This window comes from Stenella coeruleoalba, assembly GCF_951394435.1.
Source record: "Stenella coeruleoalba genome assembly, chromosome: 15".
Classification (NCBI taxonomy): domain Eukaryota; kingdom Metazoa; phylum Chordata; class Mammalia; order Artiodactyla; family Delphinidae; genus Stenella; species Stenella coeruleoalba.
The window spans coordinates 22,576,767-22,597,309 of NC_137161.1; the positions used below are offsets into that span (position 1 = coordinate 22,576,767).

Genomic DNA, 20,543 nt, shown 5'->3' on the forward strand with positions numbered 1-20,543 from the left:
AGCGTGAAAAAGGAAAAGCAGGCCCTGACCTGGCTCTTCACATGCGTTCTCTCTCAGACCCGTATGGTGGGTATCATTATCCCCATTTTTCAGATGGGGAAATGGAGACAAAGAGAGGGAAGTGGTTCGACAACCAATCCTGTAAAGGCTTGCAAGTCATCACTATGTCATACAGTCTCCCAGGCATCTTACTTTGCCCTGTGACACCAGTAACAGTGTGCTCAGTGTCACCTTAGCGCGTGAGGCATGCCAGCCAGCTCCCAAGCCCCCTCAGATTCCCCTTGCCCACCTAGCCGTGGGTCCTGGTGTGCCTGGAGTGAACTCTGTCCTGTCACTGGCCCCTGCCACCCAGTGGCAGAATGTGATCCCAGGTCAGGCAGTGGTTCTGAGTAGACATAGGAATGATCAGCTAGGGCTGGGGGATTCAGGGAAAGCTTCCTGGAGAAGGGTGGGATCCAGACAGGCCCGAAGTGGAAAAAGGGTCTTCCAGTAATGGGAGGGGGCTTCACACACGCAAAGGCCCAGGAACAAAGAATGGAGCACGGCTACAGTGTAGCAGAGATGGGAGGCAAAGAAAACAGGGTCCGGTTTGCAGAAAGCCTTAACCGTCTGGTGGAGGGGCTGGAACCTGGTCCTGATGGGAGGGATCTCATTTGCTTGTGTCAGCAAGGAGGTCAGCAGGGCTGAGCTGGGGAGGGAGGGTGTCAGGGCACCAGGCTGGGAGCCATGGCTCTGTCTGTCCCCATCACAGCATCTCTTTCAGATTTCTCTTGGTGATGCACTTCTGAGTGTTCTGCTGAGGAACGATGGGAAGTCAGCCCAGCAGGGGGAAAGCCCTTCCAAGCCCAAGCCTGAGCCCGTGTGTGCAAGGCCAGGGGCCTGAGCCCATGCAAGCAGGTAGGCCGAGGGCCCCGGGGCAACCAGGCCCTTCCTGAGCAGCCTCAAGTATCAATGAGGACCTGCTGTATACCAGGCCCTCCCCATGAACCACACAGCCGGGATCCCTGCTCTTAGGAAGCTTACATGTTAGTGGTCAGAACATTAAACCAGATAAACTAGAAAATGTGAGAGTGACCAGAACTAACCAGGAGCGTGTGATGGTCCCCCAGGCATCTCCCATGGCTTCCCTCCTCCTAAACCAGTTTATCCAGAGCCTGAGCTGCAACCCTAAGACCAACCCACATCCATAGCTCTCCAAAGCTGCACCGTCCATTACGATAGCCACTAGCCTTATGTAGCTATTTCAGTTTAAACTGAAGTTAATTAAAATGAAATTAAATATTCAGCTCCTCAGTAACACCAGCCATATTTTAAGTGCTCTCCAGCCGTTTGAAGCTAGTGGCTACCTTACTGGGCAATACAATTATAGGAGATTTCCATTATCGCAGAAAGTCCGACTGGGCAGAAATGCTCTTATCCTGAGAGGTGCTGTGAAATACTTGAAGCAAAACAGAGCTGTGATGATTGGAAAAAATGAGTTCATGCAACGCAAGGGCTGAACCTGTAATTGTGGTTTTCTGAGGCAGTCCTGACTAAAAAATGCCAGTTTTTAGGACGATTAGACAATCAAAGTATCCTGCAATATCTAGTACTTTGATGTCAGAGCTACAGCCCCAGTTTGTTTCTTGTTCCCTGAAACAGCCCACAAATCCTTTCTCAAATCACATTCTGATTTGGTTTCGATAATGTATTTGTCAGGGTTCCCCAGAGAGACAGAACCAGTAGAATGTGTGTGTGCGCGTGTGTAAGAGAGAATTTATTTTAAGAAATTGGCTCACGCAGCTGTGGGGTGGCCAGTCTGAAGTCTGCAGTGCAGGCCAGAGGGCTGGAGACCCAGGGAAGAGTTGATGCTGCAGAATTCCACAGTGGAGTCTGGAGGCAGAATTCTCCCTTCCTCAAAGGACCTCAGCCTTTTTCTCTTAAAATCTTCAACTGACTGGATAAGGCCCACTCACATTGTGAAGGGTAATCTGCTTTAGTCAAAGTCTACTGATTTAAATGTTAATCTAGTCTCAAAAATAGTGTCACAACAACATCTAGACTGGTGTTTGACCAAATATCTGGGTACTGTGGGCTAGCCATGTTACCGCATAAAATCAGCCATCAGAGATAACAAGATTACTCTAAACCAAGCAGCACTTCTAGGAGGAAGGACACAGACACACAGTTAACAGAAGACTGCAGAGCCACACTGGGTATCTGTGTTTGGCAGGCTCTCCCCAAAACTGAAAAGTCCTCTGTAATGGCTGGGGCTTCCTTTCTGCTCCTCAGCCCCCATCCCCAATATCCACCTTTCTTTTTCTTAAATACTCTTATTTTTTATTAATTTTTTTCTTTTTGGCCGTGCTGCACAGCACGTGGGATCTTAGTTCCCCGACCCAGGATCGAACCCGCAGCCCCGTGTTGGAAGCGTGGAGTCTTAACTACTGGACGGCCAGGAAAGCCCCAATATCCTGCTCCTCTCTTTAACAGCAGCCTCCCCTAGCCCCCTTGGTCATCGATCGGCACCCTGGACCCTGTAGACTCCTGCTGGGGAGGCAGTTGCCTCCTTCTAGCCACACAGTGTGCGCCGAGAGCCTGGGGCCCAGCAGGCCCTGCAGGAAGAGATCTGGAAACCACACAGACCCTCACCTCATTTCCTCTGAATCTAGCCACAGGCAGCGGCCCCGAGGCTGCTCTGAGTCATGCCCAGGATGCTGAGGGGGTGACCCCCCGGCAGGTGTCCTGGGGCCCTCCTTGCCTGTGGGAACTGAGGGGCACTGTGTTCCCCTCTCTGTCAGGGTCTCCAGGGGACGAATGGGCTTCTCTCAGTACTTCTACCCCTGGTCCCAGCAAGAGCGTGGATTCTGGGCAACTCCTTTGTCCATCAGCCTTGCATCCATCCAAAATCTACGAAGGTTCTACCCCATGCCAGGCCTTGTGCCAGGACCGGGGGACACAGTAGTGGACAAGACGGACACAGTCCCTGTGTTCAGGGACAGTCAAACCTCAGAGACAGGTGCTAAACCAATAATCAATTACAACTGTGTTAGATTTTGATGACAGTGTTTTAAGGGACTCTGACCAAGAGTGTGTGCTGAGGGGCTCATCAGGGAAGAGACGTTTCATCCAAGGAGTGAAGGATGAAGGTGACTCAGCCGCCGGAGGGGACCCATCAGGGGGACAGCATGTGCAGCTCAGTGGCTCCTGGGGTGCAAGGCCAGGGCTTCCAGGAGGGGGAGGGGCCCTTCTGGCCACCTGGCTCTGTTCTTGTCAGAGGACACCCTCCCCAGACTTACTTGTACCGTGTATTCGGGCATCAGGCAGGCATTTCCCTGCACCAAGGGATGGCCAGGCCCTACGTTCTGAGGAGCTCCTGTCTGGGGTCACCACGGGGGTCTCCATGTGTGTCTGGGAGGACATGTAGGAACTGGTCCATTTCCAGAATCACAGTCTCATTCTGCCCATGTCCCAGAGGCCCTCAGCCCGCATAGTGTCCAGCTCTGTGTCTGCCCCACCCGTCCCCTGGGTCCTTGTCTGTCCTCTGCTCTCCCTCCCTCACTTCCTGGGGCCCCAGCTCTGTCTAGAGGGCCTCACAGAGGCCTCTCAGCCTCTGAGGAGCATCTGTGAGGCGCATAAACCTTTCTTGCTGACCTCACTGCTTCTCATAGCCTAACGCAGAGACCCCTACTGAGATGGGGTAGGAGGAAGAGAAGGGAGGGCGCTGGGGGGTGGGTGAAGGGCGCCCTGCAGCCCGTGTGTTTTCAGGACAAGTAGGCCTGGACAGGCATCAGGAGGTCTAGGTGGTCGGGGCAGGCTGGTCCCGGAGCTGGGGACGAGGGGATGAGCATTCTGTGCTCAGGGAGCCGCTTGCCGCCTGCTGTCCAACCTCAGAATTGGGCCTCAAGGCCACCAGGTGCTCAGGACCAGTCCTGAGGGTGGGGTGCGGCGGCTTGGTGTCCTGTCTCTGTGACTCCCTCTCTGAACGCCAGCCTCCTGGGGAGTCTGGGCCTTTCAGAGACGTGCTGCTGCTGTCCAGCCCAGTCCCCCGGCCCTGGGCCCGTGGGAGGACAGGGACAGGGTGATGTGGCGTAGGAGCTGTGCCCGCCCTCCCTGGCAGACTGCCGCGTGGAGCCTCGGTTGCCTTGCTGTGCAATGGGGCTGAATGGAGGTGACACATACAGCACCCGTCAGGCCCTGACACAGAGCAGGTGCTCAGGAAGAGGTGGCAGGTGTGTGACCAGGACACTTGACTGAGACACACATTCCTGCTGGGCGTCTGCTCTGGGCCAGGCCTGTCCCAGTGGGCCCTGGGGCTGCACCTCTTCTGAGGGGGCAGCACAGACCTACGCCTGTCGCTCTGGACAGAGGTCACGGGAGAGCCACTCTGCCCACGTGCACGGCACTCCAGAGTTACAAAGCCCGTCCAGGTCAGTGATTTCCTGGGCCCCTCCTGGAGCCCTCCCCCTCCCATGGCCGCCTCCCAGCCCCTCAAAGCTAGTCCATCTGGTGGCCACCTCATCGGTGCCTTTCAGAAGCTGAGCTCAGAGATCCAGGCTGATACCTGCTTAGAGCTGTCGGCTTTAAGCTTGCTGAATTCCTTTATCAGAATCTCCTGTGATGATCTGTATAAAAATGGGATTGTAGCCAGGAGCCCCTGGCTCCTCTTGCCACACCAATCCTTTCCCCGAGGGGCCCCCAAGAGATGTCTGGGCACCCCCAGGGCTCTGCAGAGCCCTATGGAAAAGCATCAGATTCCAGGTTGCCATCCCAGGATCCCAGCAGACATGCCGCCCTAGGGTGCCCGTGGGAGGATTGATGGTGGGAGCCCAGCCTCCACTGGAGCTCATGTCTGGCCAGAGGGTGACCATCTCTGTCCCTCCATCCAGAGAGGAGCAAGGCCAAAGCTGTGGCCTTGGGCAGTTTCCCAGTAGGCGAGCAGGCAGAGCTGTCTCTGAGACTGGGGGAGCCATTGACCATCATCTCTGAGTAAGTCCCCCTGAGGGCACGGGGTGGGGTGCTCTCTCCCCTCCCCCGATCCCCGAAGATGCATTAGTGGGAGGAGGGACCCCTTCCAGGGGAAAAGAGCATGGACTTCTGTGCTGAGCTCACACAGCACTGTAATGGTGGGATTTTAGGCAGCTTGACACACCTGTAGGGAAAAGCAGTGGGTGCGCAGGGCCTTGCAGGGGGGCCCTGAATCCGGCCATTCACTGCCCAGGAGGTACCCAGACTGGCTGGTGCAAGGAAACCTGGGAAACTCAGGTGGGATGGGTGGCCACAGGACCTACCCTGGAGGGTCCTTGTGAATCCCAAATGAGCGGTGCCCAGGGCCTTGGCCCTTCTGAGAGGGGTCCCCTCGCCCTTCTCTCTCCAGGGATGGAGACTGGTGGACGGTGCTGTCGGACATCTCAGGCAGAGAGTACATCTGCCCCAGCATCCACGTGGCCAAAATCTCCCATGGGTGAGTTCACACCCCAGGCCCTGCCTCTGGGGAGCTTCCTGCTTCCTCCTCCCACAAGTGTAGTTCTTCACGCCCAGTCTTATGCTGAGCAAAGCTGGGGTCAGGGGAAAGTCAGGCCCAGACCCTGCCCTCCAGAGGAGCTGACGACTGACTCTTAGATCAGCCTGTGAGACATGGAGCCCAGAGGAGAGGACTTGGCAAGGCCTCATGGAGACGTGGCACCTGGGCTTTGGAGCGTGGCCGGGAATCTGGTGGTGGAGAATGCTGGAAGGGACTTGCAGGAGGTGGGGACAGCCTGCGTAAATGTCCCCAGAGAGCCTCCTCGGGCTGCCCTTCCAAGAGGCACTTCCTCAGGAGGGCTGGACTCGGGGACGCAGGGTCTCTCAAAGAGTGTGAGCCATCCCTTGCCCAGAGTAAGTGACAGACTGACTCCAGAGCAAATTCTATGTCGAGAGAGAAAGGCAGTGAATAACCTGGAGCGGGGCACATGTCACTGTGTGCTGTGACAGCCACGCTTCAGTTCTGAGGAGAAGCACGGCTCCCACACTGGATGGCCTTCCTTTCTGAAGCTCGTGGTGTGTCTGGCTCTGAAGCAACATAGGATCCCGAGACATGTGGACACATCATAGAATCAGCTCGCGTCTCCCAGCGGTCTGGGCCTGCGGGGCAGGGTTTTGCCTCCACAGCCTGGCGTGAAGTTTAAACAGAGGAAACACCGACTACCTCCAAGAGTCCCCTTTCCTTGCCTGCGCTTCATTTATAGCCTCGATTTTCATAGATCGTATGAATGATGTATTTTATTTACTATAAAACTAGGCTCAGTTTGCTGCTGGCCCCAAGAGAATCACAGCTTCTCTATGTTATTTACTTGGAATCAACTCAACCCTGACTCTGGCATTTCACAAAATGACAGGGAGGCAACCATTTCTATCAAGTTGGCTTCTGGAGGCTTTGCCTGGGACCCCCGGACATGACTCTGGGGACAGTAAGAAGCTGATGGACTGTAAACCAAAACATGCCTGCACAACTCCTTGAACTTCTCACTGCAGTGAAGTCCTTCATGGACACACATAGGTGAGGGATTAAGTGAAGAGAGAAAAGGAAGGTGTGGGCTCAGAATTATCAACAATCCCAGCATTGGAAGAGGCACGTGTGGCTGTTGATGGGCTACGTGATTTTTTCCAAAATTTTAGAATGTCTTGAACATTCTAGTTCCAAACTTTCTACTCATGAATAAGCTACAGTGGAAGTTAGATTTCAGTGATAATGAGTAAATGTTCACCTGCATACCTTTTGGCTACAAAGTTAAACTTTAAACTGTTGAAATAAAATATTTACTAAAATTAAAAAGAGGCAATTCTTGGAGAGGTGAAGGCTTAGACAGGTGAGTGGATGGTGTAGGGGTGCTGGAGGAACTGGGCAGTGAGAGGAGAGGGTCTGGGATCACTTCACCTGCCCCCAGACCCTGACCACTTGGGAATGAGCTCTTCAGTTAGAAAAGGCTGGGGCTGGCCCCATGAGATGGTCCTGGCTCCAGGGGCCTCGGAGGTCAAGGACAAAGCTGGGGGCCCTGAGAGACCTGAGGCCAGCTCTTCATGGGACGTTTGGAAGTCTGAGGCCCACAGAGGGAAGAGAGGTTCCAGTAGAGTCTTGGGCCACCCACCCCCAGGCTGACCCCCAACCCTCTCTCTGCTCATCTCCCCACCCCCAGGTGGTTATATGAGGGCCTGAGCCGGGAGAAAGCTGAGGAACTTCTGCTGCTGCCTGGAAACCCAGGAGGGGCCTTCCTCATCCGGGAGAGCCAGAGCAGGAGAGGTGGGTAAGCTCAGCCTGCCATGGGCTTTTCCCTTTCATGCCAAGAGCCAGGTGTGATGTGACTTGGGGGTAGAGGTAGGAGGCCACATGTGGAGGGCTGGAGACCTGGCCTTGGAGTCAGGCAGTCTGGCTGACTGACCACATGTTGCTGCTGTGAGAGCCTATCAACAATGGGGCAGGGCTTCCCTGGTGGCGCAGTGGTTGAGAGTCCGCCTGCCGATGCAGGGGACACGGGTTCGTGCCCCGGTCCGGGAAGATCCCACATGCCACGGAGCGGCTGGGCCCGTGAGCCATGGCCGCTGAGCCTGCACGTCCGGAGCCTGTGCTCCGCAACGGGAGAGGCCACAACAGTGAGAGGCCCGCGTACTGCAAAAAAAAAAAACAAACAAAAAAAAACAATGGGGCCAATAACCTGCATTTCTAAAAGTGGTGTGAATTGCCCACGGGAGGGATCCAGCTCGGCCAACACTTTAGCAACCAGGACTCGTAACCGAGTATAGTCACAGGACTTCTCTGCCTTGACCAGCAATGATTTCTCCCTCCCCAAGACACAGCATGACCCTGATCTCTTGACAAGGTCTCTGTGCTTTGGGTCACCAGCCAGTCGGAGCCAGAAAACCCACTAGGAGTCACCTCATGATCTTCCTTTCTGTGCTGTGCAGATGGGGAAACAGAGGCCCACAGAGGGATAGGGACATGTCGCACCGCACGTTCATATGGGACTTCTCCCACCCCAGGTGCAAACAAAACACGAAGTCGAGTCTGTCTCTGATGCCCCTGCTTCTCTCTGAGCTGCCCTGAGTCCCTAACAGCAGGGACAGAGAGGGACGTTGAAGGAGTGGCAGTGCCCTCGTTTATGTTAGGCTCTGTAAATGCCTTCAAACAACCCTGTGGGGATTGTACTTCCAGTGTCCCCATTTTACAGATGAGGAACTGGAGATTTTGGGGAAGAGAAATGAGTTGCCTGGGGAGACACAGCTAATAAGTGCAGAGCTGGGATTCAAACCCCGCTGAGGTTCATCGCACTTCAGACACCCAAGAGAGGCCCACCTGTGACAGTAATGGTAGCATTACAAGCACAGGGGCAGACTAGGGAGAAGCTGTTCAGGAGTGAGGACGGGCTGCCTGTGCTTCCCTTAACTGAACTCACTTTGATGCGTCATCAGGGTCCTTTGCTCTCTACTCAGTCTCCCTCCTGGGGCCCCTTCCAGTGCGTGTCTTTGCCTCTCCTTCCCTTCCTTTGGGAGCCCCCTGGGTTGACCTCTCCCCAGCCCCTCCTACTGTTTTCCAGGCAGCGCCAGCATCTCTCACATACACCCATAGGCAGGCCAGGGTGGGGGGCTGGCTCAAGTGCAACAGCTACAAACAGGAAACCATAGCGGTGCTGTTGGGGGCGGGGGCACTGTAGACCGGGCCCCAGTGAGTGTGAGAAGCCACAGGAAGTGCTCCGTGCTCAGCTGCCCCTCCCACACCCCTTCTCTGGCCTGGTTCAACCCCAAGAGCATAGTGACCGAAACTTATTGCCTCTCTGAGCCCCTTTTCCAAGAAGGCCCATATACAAGAGGAACTGGTGGAGAAATAAAGGAGAAAGCAGATAAGAATCCATGGGATCTTTTTTTTTTCCTTGCAGTTTTATTGAGACATAATTGATACTCGGCACTGCGTAAGTTCAAGGTGTAAAGAATCCATAGGATGTTTAAGGATCCACAGAATTGCTGGGATTAAGGTTAGATTTGACTCTGAGGTTCCCCATAGCAACACCAAAAAGGGATAGATCAGAATGCAGCTCTCATTATCGAAAAAGGAAGAATTTGCCAATTCTGCAGGAAAGGCAATTTCCCAATACTAATTTCTAATCTCTCATCCTGGGCTTCCTTTTGGAGAGTGTCTGTTAAGCTGCAGGTTACAACCCATTTGTGGGCCAAGAAATCAGTTTGGTTCAGTGGTTATAGACCAGTGGGTCTCAAACCTGGGTGGGCATCAGAACACCTGGAGGGTTTGTTAAAACAAAGAACTGGTCCAGCTTTAAGAACCACTGATCTAGACCTTGGCTGTGTGTTGGAATCATCTGGGGGAGATTTATAAATTACTGATGGCTGCACCCCACCCCCAGAGTTTCTGATTTAATTGGTCAGGGGTGTGGCCTGGGCCCTGGAAGCTACAAGAGCCCCCCAGGTGATTCTGATGTGTAGCCAAGGTTGAAACCCATTGGTTTAGTGGATCTGGACCAGGGAGCGTTGAAAGTGAAATACAGCTGAAAACATTAGGATGCATCACTGGGGCTGGGGAAAATATTGCTTCACCAAACTTTTTGTTTTCGATAATTTTAAGTGTGTTCTGGGTCACTGTAAAATTTCATATGTGGTTTGTGGTCAAAAAAAGTTTGACACTAAATCTGTACGGGCCCGAGTGACGCCACAGGATGGTGGTTCTCAGACTTGAGTGTACAGGGATTGTCAGGGGATCGTCTTGCTGATGCACTCTTAGGCCCCGCCGCAGACCTGCCCAATCAGACTGCTGGGTACAGAGGTCAGAAATCTGCTTCCTTCACAAGCTCTCTGGATGGATCTCATGTTTTTTTAAGTTTGAAAACACAGTTCCAGTCTAGGGAACCCAAAATTAAGTAATGAGAGACAATGTTTTTCATGTTTACCTAATGCATCTTGTCATATATAACGGTAATTAACTGTTGACCAAGTGAGTGAGTGATATCAGGATCAGCTCTTCTTTGGCCCAAGATCGAGACGTACCTGTGGGAAGGGAATTCTGTAGGGGCTTTGAGCCTGTGGGTGGACCAAGGCGGAAGGCCTGGGGCCACTGAGCTCCCAAGAACACTACTCAAGAGTCTGGAGGGGGAGGGGAAGACCCCCCATCTTCCCCAGAGTCCCTCTGGCATACCTGGTTGTGTTCTAGGCCTGGGGGGAGCCATGGCAGGGCCCAAGTCAGGCCGAAAACCTTGGTGTGAGAAGGGGCACAACGAGTTTGTGGAGGTCCCAGGACTGCTCCAGAGGTCAGCGCCAGCGCCAGACCCCTAGAGCGTCACCCTCTTGCCTTCCTACTGTCCTACTATGTGTCTGTACTGTGTTGAGCATTGCAAGAGAGACTGATGAGCAAGACACGCTTCCTGCCCCTGAGGGACTCATCTCTGTGATTCTGTCAGCCGAGAAGCACTTAAAAGCATCTCCTCTGAGTCAGGCCTGATAAGTTGTATTTCCTGCCCTCAGGCTTCAGACAGTCAAGGGTCCAAGGTGCAGCATTCTCGAGGCTATCAGCTTCTTAGAGGTCTCAGAAGAAGTTCAGAGGGTCCTGCTAGACCTACGTCCCCCAAACAGGTTTTAACGTGCTCCCTCACACCACTGTGGACCCCTCCCCTCCTCCCGGCATCATCATCAGAACACCTGGGAGAACATGGCTCCTTAGGTCACTGCAGGCCAGGGTGTGACACTGGCTAAGCCTGCTGGAGCTTTCTGGAATCCGGGACCTCATACTTTCCTTGCCTTTTTCCCAGTGGGTCTCCCTCCAGGGCCTGCACCCAGCCTTAGCTCCTACCATTCCTTCCCACAGCCTGCCTCTGGCCCACTGCCCACCAGAACACTCCTTGAATGAACACACCTTGTTCTTTCCACTGCTCCATCCCTGCACATGAGCCTCCCTCAGGGCCTGGAAAGCCCTCCCTCCAGTCCTCCACTTGGCCAACTCACACTGATCCTTCTCGACCCATTGCAATGCCATTTCCCCAGGTTATTTGTCACTCTTTGCTCTCAACTCCCACAGCATCCTGAAAAGACCTCTTCTGTAGCTGCAATAAACTTATTTCTTAAAACAAAGTCAGGGTATGTGGTCTAACAGCAGGGGAACTAAATATTTGAGATGAGGACCATAAAGGAAAATTCTGGCTGAGGGATGTGCTGAGGGACAGTATTTCTTTCCCCAGAGTATGAAGATCTGATTACCTGTGTCTGGGGCTAGTGCAGTGCCAGCTTGTAGTAAGTGTTCAACAGATGTTTACTGTATAAATGGATGAGTAAATGAGTGCATGTATGTACGTTGAGGGGAGGAGAGAGGATGAAGAGCTGGGGTAGGGTAGACTGACCCCCAACACCATCTGTGCTCACAGCGGTAGGAGTGCATATGGTGGCAAGGACTCCTCAAGTCTGCTTGTATCATGGCCGTGTCCAGTGTTTATCACAGAGACTCAGTAATTCATTCAACAAATAAATATTGCATGGTGACTCTGTGCCAGCCACTGTTCTAAGTGCTGGGGATTCAACAATATAAAAAGCACCAATAAAGAGGTTAAAAAAACAGCAAAATCCCTGCCCACAATCTAGTTGGCAACGTGCATAGTGAACAAACAGTAATTGAGCAACTGATCATGGCAAGTGCCACAAAGAAACAATAAAGCGACAGTTCAAAGGAACAGAGTAAACAACAGGTGCATCCTCAGCAGGAGGCAGGTGTGCCTGGAGCAGATCCAAGGTCACCGGAAGTCAGGTCGTGCGAGGCCTTTCCAGGGTGAGAGCTTCAGATTTATTTTAAGTGTTGACAGGGAGGGTTCTAAGCAGGGGAGTGACATGATCTGATCCCTCTAAGTTGCAAAGAGAGGATTTGGCAGGGGATGAGGCGGAAGTGGGGAGCCACATGGGAAGTTGTTGCAGGCTAATAAGAAGTGGTTAGATTCCGGATATGTTCTGAATGTAGCCAGTAGGGTTTTCTGTGGGGCTGGATGGGAGGTGAGGGAGAGTGGAAGCTGCCAGGGATGATGCCGGGGTTAGGAGCTTAGTAATGAATGGATTGCGCTGCTGTTTTCGGAGATGGGAAGATGGTGGGCAGATAAATTAGGACGATCCCTTGTGAGGCTCACAGTTGGTTATATGGTGGGGTGGGGTAGTGTTGAGGGACAGACGATGGGAGAATAGGACCTTTGGTGCTAGCACTTGTGTCTGGGCAAGCCTAGAGCTGGGGTTTCTACCAGGCAGAGAAGGTGTTCTGGAGAGGAGTTGCCTGAGTAGGAACTGAGTTGTAAAAGGAAGGCTGGCGGTTACGCAGGTGGAAGAGTGTTCCATATAAAGGGAACAGCGTGAATAAAGAACCAGAGAACTGCTAAGGGGCACTGGGTGCTTGCTATGCGCCAGACACTGCTAAATGCTTCACCTACTTTACCACCTGGATCTTTGTGGCAATCTGTTGAGGCGGGGACAATTATTATCCCCCTTTAGAAAGGAAGAAACAGATCTGAGAGGTCAACTAATGTGTCTTAGAGACACAGGTAGGGTTATAGGATGTAGGGGTGTTATAGTGTGTGACTCTGGGTGAGATATGAAACCAGGGAGTCCGAGTTTAAAAGACGTCCTGGAGGGCTTCCCTGGTGGCGCAGTGGTTGAGAGTCCGCCTGCCGATGCAGGGGACACGGGTTCGTGCCCCGGTCCGGGAAGATCCCACATGCCGCGGAGCGGCTGGGCCCCTAAGCCATGGCCGCTGAGCCTGCGCGTCTGGAGCCTGTGCTCCGTAACAGGAGAGGCCACAGCAGTGAGAGGCCCGCGTACCACAAAAAAAAAAAAAAAAAGACGTCCTGGAACTGGGAGCCAGCCATAGATATCTGGGGCTGGCTGAGCAGCAGTGAGAAGGAACAGCAGGATAGCAGGCACACAGGGCAGTCAAAGGTGGCCTTGGTAGGTGACCTGTCCCCACAGCGGGGTAGACAACCCCACATGGGCTTGACAGAGCTTGCTTATTATCTCTGAGTCGACCAGTCAGATCCTCAGTGTAGCTGTGAGGATCCCTCCTGGTTCTAGTAACTGTGATGACAGTGGCCAGGGTGGGGTGGCTGGAGAACCAGGCCCCAAAGAGGGACTTGGTCACTTAGTTCAGCGGGTTGGTTGGCTTCCAGGGCCTAGTTTCAGATATGTATCCCTTTCCCAACCACAGAGCTTTTTCAGGGTCACAGCACAGCTCCAGAAGAGATTCTTCTTAAAGGTACAGAGTCAAGGGGTCTCCAGAGTCAGGTAGAAAACAACGAAAAGGAAGCAAGGACCTTACTCCATACTTCTCAAAGTATATTGACTTTGTATCCTGTAGCCTTGCTAAATTCACTTATTAGTTCTCATTGCTTTTTTGTGGGTTCCTTAGGATTTTCTACATCTATGATCACACGTTATCTATAACTATAATTTAACTACTTATTTTCCAATTCATATACCTTTTTTTTTCCTTGCCTTACTGCACTGGACCTCTAGTATAACAAGTAAAGTGGTAAGAACATTCTTGCTTTGTTCTAAGAAGGAAAAATTCAGTCTTTCCCATTAAGTATGATGTTACTTATAGATTTTTCACAGATGCTCTATGTCAGGTTAAGAGGAAGTACCCTTCTGTGGTAGGCAGACTAGCCCCCCCAGACGATGTCCAGGTCCTAATCCCTGAAACATGTGAATATGACTTACCTTATATTGCAAAAGAGAGTTCGTAGACATGATTAAGGATTTTGAGATAGGAAGTTTATCGTGGATTATCCAGATGAGCCCAATGAAATCACAAGGGTCTTTATAAGATGGAGGCAAGAGGGTAAGAGTTTGAGAGATTGGAAGATGCTATGCTGCTGGCTTTGAAGATGGAGTAAGGGGCCATGAGCTAAGGAATGCTGGGGGCTTCTAGAAACTGAAGAGGCAAAGAAACAGACATTCCTCTAGAGCCTGCAGAAGAAGTACAGGCCTGCTGATACCTTGATTTTAGTTTAGTGAAATCTGTTTTAGATTTATGACCCCCAGAATTGTAAGATAACACATTTTTTGTTGTTTTAAACCACTATATATATGGTAATTTGTTATAGCAGCAATAGGAAATTATTACACCCTCTATTTGTAGTTTTCTTTTTCTTCGTTTTTTAAAAATCATGATGCGTGTTGAATGTTGTCAAATTTTTCTACATTTCTGCAGGTGATCATGCTTTTTCTCCTCTATTCTACTAATTTAGTGAGTTAACACTGACGTTCAATTTTTAAATCAACTTGTTTTCCTGGGATAAAGCCAATTTAGTTATAATGTATTATCTTTTTTATACATTGCTGGATTCAATTTGCTAACAGTGTGTTAAAAGATTTTTTGTGTCTACATATATGAGGTATATTGGTCTATAGTTTTCTCATAATGTTTTTGTCTGTTTTTTTTAGCAAGTTAATTGCTGGCCTCATAAAATGGGTGGGGAAATGTTATCTTCTCTATTTTCTTAAAGAGTTTGTATAAAATTGATGTTATTTCTTCTTTAAATGTTTGATAGAACTCACTAGTGAAGCCATCTGGACCCAGAGTTATCTTTCCAGGAAGTTTTTTTTTTTTTTTTTAGGAAGTTTTAAAATTATGAATTCAATTTCTGCAATAGATATGGGTCTATTCAAATTTTCTATTTCTTGTGTCAGTTTTGGTAATTTGTGTCTTTTAAGGAATTTGTCCATTTCATCTAAGTTGTAGAATTTATTGGCATGAAGTTGTTCACAGTATGCCCTTATCCTTTTAATGTGTGTAGGATCTATAGCGATGTCCCCTCTTCATTCCTGATGTTGGTAATTTGTGTGTGTGTGTGGTGTTTCTCTTTTTCTTTCATCAGTCTAGTTTGAGCTTTATCAATTTTATCAACCTTTTCAAAGAATCAGCATTTGATTTTTCTTCATTGTCTTCTATTTATTTTTATTTCCTTCCACTTAAATTTATTCTTTTTCTAGCTTTTTAAAGTAGAAACTTTATTTTATGCCTTCTTTTCTTCAAGTGTAAGATTTAAAGCTAAAAATATACCTTTAAGTCCTGATTTAGCTGAGCTCACAAATTTATTTATTTAGTTAAAAATATTTTCTAATTTTACTTATGATTTCTTCTTTGATCCCTGGGTTATTTCCAAGCATCTGGGGATTTTCCATATGTCTTTTTGTTATTAATTCATAATTCTGTGTGGTCAGAAAACATACCTTTAATTATTTTCAATCCTTTTACATTTCTGTTTTTACGGCCTAGTCTATAGTCTGCCTTGAGTATTCCATGTGCTCTTGTTGGGCCCAAGGTTTGTTAATTAAGTCAAATGGGCTGACTGCATTGTTCAACTCTTCTATATGCCTGTTGATTTTCTATCCTATCAAGTACTAAGAGAGGAGTGTTGAAATCTCCAATTATAATTATGGACATCTATTTTTTCTGTTAATACTGTTGGCTTTGCTTCTATATTTTGAAACTCTGTAACTGGGTGCATACAAATTCAGGATATCCTCTTATCTCTGGTAATACCCTTGGTCTTGAGTTCTACTTTTCTGATATTATCACTCCAGTTTTCCTAAGATTAATGTGTGCATGATACATATTTTTTACTTTTAGCCTGTGTTTTAATATTCAAAGTGTGTTTATCATGTAGTTGGGTCTTGCTTTTTAAAATACAGTTTGAAAATCTCTGCCTTTTAACGGAGTATTTAGACCCCTTCCTCATAGTAAAAGCTTCCTAAAACTGAGCACTGCCTGTGGTTTGGGAAAGTCACTCCTGCATTTTGTTGGCATTCCACAGGGAAAGGTTAAGTGACAGGGTCACTGGCTCTTCCTCCAGGTTCTCTGTGCCAGTTTTCTCATCTGTAAACTGGGGATAACTGTACCTACCTCACAGGGTGGTTATGAGAATTAGACGAGATAGTCCATATAAAAAGTGCATAGTAAGCACTCAATAAATGAAAGCTACAGATAGCTTTAAGTAATTAGATAGTAATAATAGGTTATTACTGTTATTCCACTAAGCACCCTCTTCCCATTTGGCTTTGATGAAGTGTTAAGAAATGAATCCCACTTTACAGTTATGAAGAGCACTCGTATGCAACCTCATCTGCTGAAAACTACTGCTGGAGGCCTGATTTTATATAGTTATATAGTTATGATTTTATATAGTCTTTTCTCTCTATTCATTTTCAACCATGTGCTTTTCCTCTTCTAGCCAGTTATCTTTTTTTTTTTTTTTTTTTTTTTTTTTTTGCGGTAAGTGGGCCTCTCACTCTTGTGGCCTCTCCCGCTGCGGAGCACAGGCTCCGGACGCGCAGGCTCAGCGGCCATGGCCCACGGGCCCAGCCGCTCCGTGGCATGTGGGATCCTCCCGGACCAGGGCACGAACCCGCGTCCCCTGCATCGGCAGGCGGACTCTCAACCACTGCGCCACCAGAGAAGCCCCCAGTTATCCTTTTTTTAAATTAAAATTTTTGTTGAAACCTATCAAACTGTACACTTTAAACATATGCATTTTATTTTATATAAATTATACCTCAATAAAGTTGATTTTAAAAACTAAAACAGGGAGTTCCCTGGTGGCCTAGTGGTTAGGATTCTGGGCTTTCACTACCGAGGTCCGGGTTCAATCCTGGTCTGGGAACTGAGATCCCACAAGCCACGCAGCTCGGCCAAAAAAAAGAAACAACTAAAAACTGGAAAAATTCTGTCACTTGCATCAGTGAATATAATATTCATGTATAGGTTTAAGACTAATAACAGGGACTTCCCTGGCAGTCCAAGTGGTTAAGACTCTGTGCTTTCACTGCAGGGAGTGTGGGTTTGATCCCTGGTTGGGGAACTAAGATCCCAAATGCCGTGTGGCACAGCCAAAAAAAAAAAAGACTAATAATAAAACCAACATCCATATGCCCACTTACCAGCTTAAGAAATTGTGCAACAGTCCCTTTGAAGCCCTTTGCCTGCTTCACTGTGTTAATCAGTTACTTTTCTTCATGGTTTTTTCTTTTCCTGGTTGTGCCAGGTCTTAGTTGCGGCAGGTGGGTTCCTTAGTTGCGGCAGGTGGGCTCCTTAGTTGCAGCTCACCAGTTCCTTTTAGTTGCGGCACATGTGCTCCTTAGCTGTGGCATGCAAACTCTTAGTTGTGGCATGCATGTGGGATCTAGTTCCCTGACCAGGGACTGAACCCGCTTCCCCCGCATTGGAAGGCAGATTCTTAACCATTGTGCCACCAGGGAAGTCCCTTCTTCATAGTTTTGCCATACATGCATCCCTATGCAGTAGTCTTGGCTGCCTCTGAACTTTATTTAAATAGAATCATACTGAATGTATGCTTCTGTGACTTGCTGTTTTCTGCTCATTATTTTAAACATTTATCTATGCTTATGTGTGTAGTGGTTATTAACTTTTACTGCTGAATAGTGTTACAGTCTAGAATCTACCATTCTCTCGAGTCCATATGGGCTGTTTGCAGTTTTTGGGCTTTTCCGAACAATGCTGCTGTGAATACTTTTGTTCATGTATTTGCAAGGCATCATGCTGGGATGGAACGGCTGGGTTGTGAGGTATGAGCATGTTCAACTCGACTAGTTAATGCCAACTGTTTCCAAAGTGGCTTATACAATTTATCTTTCCACCAGCAGGGTAAGAATTCCTTTCTCCACATCCCTGCTGACATCTACTGACACATTTTCACATCCTAACACTTCTGCCCACTTGAGTATAGTAACAGCCAACACTTAATGCTCACTTAAACTGTGGCAGGCCCTGTTCTGAGCCCTGTGTGCATGACCTTGTTTCCTCCTCACGAGAGCCCTAGCTATGATAAGTGTGTTGTCATTTATAAGCAAGAGAGCAAATCTCTGTCCTTCCCTTCCCCCTTCCCTCGTTTGGGCCCAGTGCTCACTCTCTGTGGCCATTTCATGTCTTCCTTCTCCCATCCTGGGCTGGGCTTGGTCCCAGCATGGCCTTAATCCCACCCCGGACCCTTTCCTTCTCAGGCTGTTACTCCCTGTCGGTCCGCCTCAGCCGCCCTGCATCCTGGGACCGGATCAGACACTACAAGATCCAACGCCTTGACAATGGCTGGCTGTACATCTCACCACGCCTCACCTTCCCCTCACTCCAGGCCCTGGTGGACCATTACTCTGGTATGGCCATCCCCTACCTCCATGAGAGCAGACTGGGATGTGGGTCTGTGGGGAAGATAGTTTGCCTGCTGGAGAATATCTAGGCAGAAGAGGGACCTCCCCTCTCTCCATGCCAGTCCCTGTGCCAAGAAACACAGCCCGGAAGCCCCAAGTTCATCTCGTGCCAACAGAGCCACGGAGGTGTCCCGTGTTAGTGCAGGCCAGTGCCTCACCCACAACTGTGGTTCTGAGTCAAAGTCCCCAATGGCTGGCACAGTTCTCTCCACAGGAACAAGGCCCAGAGCTGTTGCTATTGTGGAATTCAGTTGATTCTCAGCATTTTCTGGTGCCTGTTCTGTAACAGGCACTGCAGCCACTACAGCAGAGAGTCAGAGAAGCAGAGAGGAAAGACTGCTACTGGGAAGACTGATCGGGGGATTTCAGGACAGTCATTCCATGCAGCAGACACTGACAGAACAAGTAGAGACTGATCATCCCTTAGCTTTCTTCTTTCCAAAGCGCTTTTCTAACCAGAAACTGGGGCTCAAAGAGGTCCATCAACTTACCCGAAATCACACGGTAAATTAAGTCTCCCGAAACCTAGCCCAGAATGACCTTTGACTGCATGTCAGCTTCCAGATTAATAGCCTGGGGCTCATGCTCCCACCTGCCAAGTGTGGAAAGCTGTCAGGGTGAGGGTGGAGTTGTTGGGGAGGAAGGCAGGGCTGGGGCCAGCCATGTCAAGGGTCTAGGTCTCTTCCTCAGAGCTGGCGGATGACATCTGCTGCCTACTCAAGGAGCCCTGTGCCCTGCGGAGGGCCGGCCCACCCCCTGGCAAGTCCATACCTCTACCTGTGACTGTGCAGAGGACACCACTCAATTGGAAAGAGCTGGACAGGTGAGAAGCCCCTGGAACATGAAGGCAGAACAAAGGAGACTTAGAAGGACCCACCCCTGGGAACCCAGAATGGGCTTGTCACCTTCAGGGACACCTGGGAGCCAATAAGCGTTGACTGAACTCAGGCCAGCCCAGGCTCAGCAGGTCTGCTGCGGGGACTAGCAGGGAGGCCAAAGTGGGCATGGATATGGGGCTTGCCTGGGCACCGAGGTGGCCAGGATGGAAGGTCAGACAAGATGGGGTACAACAGAGAGTGAAGTGAAGGGGAGTTTGATCTGACTAGGAACAGGGAACCACTGTGAGTTTTTCAGCAGGTTTTGAGAACAGGGAACCATGTGGTAGGTGCATGGAGGAGGGTGAGGCTCCCTGATGCAACTCTTTCCTCCTCTCCACAGCTCTCTCTTGTTCTCTGAAGCATCTGCCACAGGGGAGGAGTCCCCCCTCAGTGAGGGACTCCGGGAGGCCCTGAGCTCCTACATCAGCCTGACTTATGACATCTCCTTGGACGATGCCAAGGCCCAAAGCAGAGACCGAAAGGGGAACCAAGGCTGCAGCACCTAGAACCCCAACTCAGCTCAGCCTGACTGAGCACCCCAGAGGCAAAGACTGTGCAGAGTGAGGGGAGGGCTGGGACACAGAGGCACAGCCAGAGTCCCACCTCTATCCTCTGTTCCTTCCTCTCTCAGCCCTAAGAAGTCACCTAACCTCCTCCCAGTGCCATGACCCGACCTACAGCCTCTAGTTCAAGTAAAGACCAGTTAAGAACAGGGCCAGGACTCCAGAGAGACTAGATGTCCTCGGTGTGACCCAGCCAGTTCCCGAGTTTGGGAGTCCCAGTACCACCTTCCTCCCTCTGCCTGTCGAGTCGAGTCTCATTCTACATCCCCACAACCACTCGCACAAGGCAGAGAACGCCCACTAGCGTCAAGGAGAAAAAAATAATCATTTAAGGAAAACTGACCAGTCTCATTCAGAATGCCACCACACCTCAGAAGGTAGAACTACGGCCTAGAAGGGACAGGAAGAAGAGGGGATGGGTGGCTTAGACGGCAGCAGAACCTGGGCTCTCCAGCTTCCACCTGACCGCCACGGCAAAGAGCAGGACCTCTGACCGTCCAGGTCCTCCACGTCCCCATTAAGCCCCTTCTCTGGACAGTCCTAGCTCTCAGATCTTTCATCTTGTGGCTCATCGTTTGAACCTGGCTAAGCTTTCTTGGCTACAACAGCCTTGCCGTCTTGTAGCCAAATGCAAAAGACACCACCCGAGCCTAGCACACCGCAGTGAGCTCAGTCACGTCTCTCAGTGCTGAGCCAGGGCATCAGGCGGTAAGCCCTCCCTCCACAAAGTCAAGGCCACAGCCTACACCAACTCCAGCCCTTGACTTCCCTGCTGCACATTAAGGGAAAGAAGCCTGGATAGAGCTGTTAAGGGAGCAGGGAGAGGAGGAAAAGGGAAGGGGGAAGAGGGAAGGGGATGGGAGGGCACCACCTCTATTGCTCCTATTGGGTTCTGAGG

General features: G+C 50.2%; 1 protein-coding gene across 2 annotated transcripts; it reads left to right on the forward strand.

Annotated features, from left to right (window-relative positions):
* Positions 1-420: 420 nt before the first annotated feature.
* SLA2 (Src like adaptor 2) lies at positions 421-20,467 on the forward strand. 2 transcript variants are annotated; one of them, XM_079944292.1, is made up of 7 exons: positions 421-897; positions 4,869-4,968; positions 5,357-5,443; positions 7,155-7,258; positions 18,001-18,150; positions 18,895-19,027; positions 19,423-20,467. In XM_079944292.1, exons 1-7 carry the CDS (start codon positions 807-809, stop codon positions 19,586-19,588), a joined length of 831 nt encoding a protein of 276 aa, XP_079800418.1. In that variant the 5' UTR covers positions 421-806; the 3' UTR covers positions 19,589-20,467. The 2 variants fall into 2 exon arrangements, with proteins under 2 accessions (XP_079800418.1, XP_079800419.1); XM_079944293.1 differs by lacking the exon at positions 19,423-20,467 and having other exon boundaries at positions 18,930-19,161.
* Positions 20,468-20,543: the final 76 nt, after the last annotated feature.